Source organism: Solanum lycopersicum, chromosome 4 (genome assembly GCF_036512215.1).
Source record: "Solanum lycopersicum chromosome 4, SLM_r2.1".
Lineage (NCBI taxonomy): Eukaryota > Viridiplantae > Streptophyta > Magnoliopsida > Solanales > Solanaceae > Solanum > Solanum lycopersicum.
In genome coordinates, this window is record NC_090803.1 from 54,708,161 (window position 1) to 54,712,198 (window position 4,038).

At 32.9% G+C, this 4,038-nt stretch overlaps 1 protein-coding gene across 1 annotated transcript; it reads right to left on the minus strand.

The window, feature by feature from the left end:
• Positions 1 to 487: 487 nt before the first annotated feature.
• Positions 488 to 3,447, minus strand: LOC101263696 (probable trehalose-phosphate phosphatase J). Its single transcript, XM_004237358.5, has 10 exons — positions 3,199 to 3,447; positions 2,787 to 3,076; positions 2,400 to 2,540; positions 2,240 to 2,311; positions 2,058 to 2,150; positions 1,773 to 1,931; positions 1,459 to 1,606; positions 1,166 to 1,236; positions 933 to 1,025; positions 488 to 834 (listed from the first exon to the last, which is right to left on the minus strand). Exons 2-10 carry the CDS (start codon positions 3,066 to 3,068, stop codon positions 727 to 729), a joined length of 1,167 nt encoding a protein of 388 aa, XP_004237406.1. The 5' UTR covers positions 3,069 to 3,076; positions 3,199 to 3,447; the 3' UTR covers positions 488 to 726.
• Positions 3,448 to 4,038: the final 591 nt, after the last annotated feature.

Below are 4,038 nucleotides of genomic sequence, written 5' to 3' on the forward strand. Positions count from 1 at the left end.
TTTTTCAATAAAAAAGTCAAAGATAAAGTCACAACCGGTGATTCTAATGAGTCAAATTCATCAACTTTCATAAACCTATATATATACATTTGTATTTCAAAAGTCAAGGAGATTGAATTGTTGTATTTATCATGCATTTTACTGTCAACTTTCATAATAACCTATATGTTTAACTAAGGGGTATCATATGAACTCAACGTAGAGCTTTGTTTGTTGCTTGGTAACAAGTTTTGTGTTATAGGCTAAAATAATAATAAATAAATAAATAAATAGTTAAATTGCCCAAATGCAAGTAAATATATATGCAACACATTTGAGTAGAATCTTACTGAACGATGGAGACAACTTTTGCAGTAAATTCCATCCTTAAAGGAGCATGTGAAGAAGCCGGTTATACGCCATTAAAATAATGTATAGCATATAACAAATAAATGTGAATATTTATTTATAAAGAGTAGTCATATATTTAATTTATTATAGAGAGATGGAGAGAGAAGTTCCAATATATGCATTTAGGTAAGACTGGAAAATTACAATGTACCCTTGTACAGAGCTAGTTACAAAGATGTACAAGGCCTTAAAGCCAAAGAGAAAAGGATAAAAAAAAGAAGCTTTTCTACCTTTTCTTTCTTAAAACTTCTTTGTTATATATATATATATATTTTTTTTGATAAAAGGAAAATACATTATATGCATCATTAAGTCCATATTCACTTTGGACAAATTCTAGTTCCTTAGAGATGCTTTCATCTCTTCAATTTGTCTTCGAATTCTAAATTGTCTTCTTAATGACAACTTTTTCCACTCAACCAAACGTCGTAGAAACACCATAACCTGTAATAAAGTCAATTAGAAAAAAAGGTTAAGTAACAAATTCAAACTATGAGCTATGTCCATTAAATATTTACTACCAGAAGCACAATTCAACTCACCTCAGATGGTTCTTGCAAAGAATAAGATGCATGTGTGTCTTTTGGTGTTTTGGAGACAAGAATGCCAAAACCTTGATCTCTTTCTCTTAGGACCTATATAAACAAAGATTAAATGTAGGATTAGTAACTACAGAAAACTTAAGAAACAGTAAAAAGACCAAATTACAAGATCTTGTAAGCATAAAACGCAACAAAACAAAAACATTAAAAAATATTCAAGGAACATAGAATACCTTGAAAGCATCTTCATCGGTTCGATCATCACCAATATATACAGGAAAGACATCAGTGCAGTTAGCATATCCTGTTGAAGAGAGGTCTCGTTATCAAAGTTAGCATCAAACCCTTTTAATATTTCAATAATTTATTTGTCTCTGACTCTAATAATACAACTACATATCCTCACAAGTGGAATATGGAGAGGATTAAGTGTTTACAAACCGACTTAATTACTACCTCGTGGAGGTAGAGAGACTCCTTCCGAATAGCTAGTACTAATAAATAAAGAGAAATAGACAGGACTTACCAAGTGATTCGAGCAAGAATTCGAGAGCTTTGCCCTTGTCCCATTTAATAGTTGGACGAATCTCTAATACTTTTCTTCCTTGTGTCAATTGAAGCTTTGGGTATTCTTTAAGCACTGATCTTACTTGTTGTGCTAGTTCACCCCATTTCTGTTACATCAACAACCACCTAAATCAGATCCTTTTCTTTTTTTTTTTTCAAAAAAGTTAAAATAATTCACTATATAAATTTAAGCTTTTTTAACTCATGCTTTGTCTGATGGGCCATATAACAATAATGATTATGTAACAGAATATTTGGAGTGGTTTATTATACCTTTTCATCAACACAGCGGAAATGTACAGAGGCACAAAACTTGTTATTTTCAACTCTAACTCCTTCTGTAGACTTTGTTATATCCACAAGTTCCTTGTAAACCTCATCAATCATAGGGAGAAATTCACTTGCTGGTTGGAAAAGAACAGCTTGAGCTCCCTGAAAATTAAAATTTCAATCATAAATACACACTATTTTTAGAGGATCTGAGATGCACGCACATTATTGAAGAGTCTAAGCAATATAGGTTGTATAACTGAAGATGGAAAGACAAGTTAAACTCACTTTCTTGTATTTGGAACCTTTTGATGGGCCTTTTATATCCATTCCGTGGCTACCAGCATAGTACAACTCTGCCAATCGTACAAAGCTGTATACCTATAATAATACCATCAACAATTGTTTTACAATTTCATAAAATGGAAAGGTTACCATAGACAAAAGTCATAAAAGAAAAACAAGTATACCTTGTCTCTGCACCTTCCACTCACTATTGCAGTAGGGAAATATCTAGCAAGTTTTCTCACTGTTGCTCTCATCTGATATATGCAAATAAGTGGGAGGGAATAATTAATAAAGATGTTTTTTCTTTAAAGGAAACAAGAGTTGATAAAGATGAAAACTTACAGAATCAGACATGAAAGCTTGATCAGGATCCTCAACAATGGGGGAAAGAGTGCCATCATAGTCTAGAAACATCACAATTTGCTTTCCCTTTGAAGCACTGATTATCTGCTCAAACATATCCAGTGCTGATGGATGTTGCACCTGTTTCATTAATTCATCAATTATCAGCTCACAATGGCGCAATCAATTACGTCATTGCATAACAACATATCCCGTGTAATCCCACACAAAAGCAATACTTTGTACTGTTCCTATAGTCAATTACAAAAAAAACATAAAGAAAGTCCCAATTTTTTTCCATTATTCACAGAAACATTACAACATATATGTGGTGGTCATTATTCTTTGTGGAATATTTACTATAAACTGCATGAAATTTTTTCTTACCATCCAAGAATTCAAGTCATCTGAAAGAGCAGGACTGGACTTGTGATGAGTAGGTGAGGAAGCTCTCATTGATTCAACCCAAGAATTGATTCTAGCACTATTATTCCCATTAATTTCAAGAAGTGTCTTTCTTGAAATAGTGATACAACTCCCCGGCCCCGGCGGTGGCTTCTGAGCTGCCGTCGTGAACAACGCCGACGAGTTCGATACCGGTACCTTCACCGGTATTGTCAGATTAATACCGGATTTGGGATCAGATACTACCACATTCTGCTGAGTCATTGTCACTCCTACAAAACCAAAAACACATAATATTAGTCCAAATTCAACTCAAAAAAAAAAGAGACTCTGGACAAAATCGAAAATTAAGACCAACCCATTTGAGGAAACTGGAAAAAGATTCAATCTTTACCTAAATTATAGTATATTTGAGGTGGAATATTGAAGGCAGTGTGTGTTTGGTTCTGTTTTCACTCTGTTTTATGTAAAGGAAAATGGGAATGAGAATGAGAATTCAGAGTAAAGATTTTGATTGAAAGTAAGAGGAAGCAAAGGGAAGAAGAGTTTCCTTTCCTTTACTAGAAGAGAAGACAAATTGGGATTGGAATTGGAATTGGAATATAGAAAGAAGAGAAAGAGATGAAGAGCGGGTATGTGTATGAAGAGATTTGAGACGGTTTGGTTTATTTTATAGTTGTAACTACACACTAACGGACAAACCTAATGCCCCCTACCCCCTTCCGTGGGTCCTTACAAAAATAATAAATTTTTATTGAATTCAAAAATTATTTTATAAAAATTATATATTACTTTTGTCCTATTTCAATTTATTTGTCTGATTTTTTTATTTTACATAAGAATTAAAAAAATGTCATTTAATTTTATAATTTAACAGGAAAAATAGATCTAAAAAGTTTTGGAAAAAAAAAAGAGAAAGATAAATATATTGAAACAAAGATATTATATTAAGGTGAAAAAATTACTAAAATCTAAATTATTTTAAATATACAAATACATATTTTGAATAGACTATTTCTAGTATATTTTAATTTTGGTAGTAGTATATTTTTGTGGGTTGGATGTTTGGAGGCAAGTTGTGGGAGTGGAGAGTGGGGCCCACACTAGGTTCAATATCTTGGAGAGAGTATTAAGTTGTTGTTTTGCCACGTGGTCCCACCAAACCTTATTGGCAATCCCTTCTCTCCGCCGTTTTAGCCGCCACCTTAACAGCGCCCTTCTGCCACGTAGGATC

Coding starts and splice junctions, on each gene's coding strand:
- LOC101263696 (XM_004237358.5), bottom strand. CDS start 3,068: ATGACTCAGCAGAATGTGGTAGTATCTGATCCCAAATCCGGTATTAAT. Junction 2,541..2,786: donor ATGACTTGAATTCTTGGATG/GTAAGAAAAAAT, acceptor TTAATGAAACAG/GTGCAACATCCATCAGCACT. Junction 1,607..1,772: donor TCCGCTGTGTTGATGAAAAG/GTATAATAAACC, acceptor TTGATGTAACAG/AAATGGGGTGAACTAGCACA.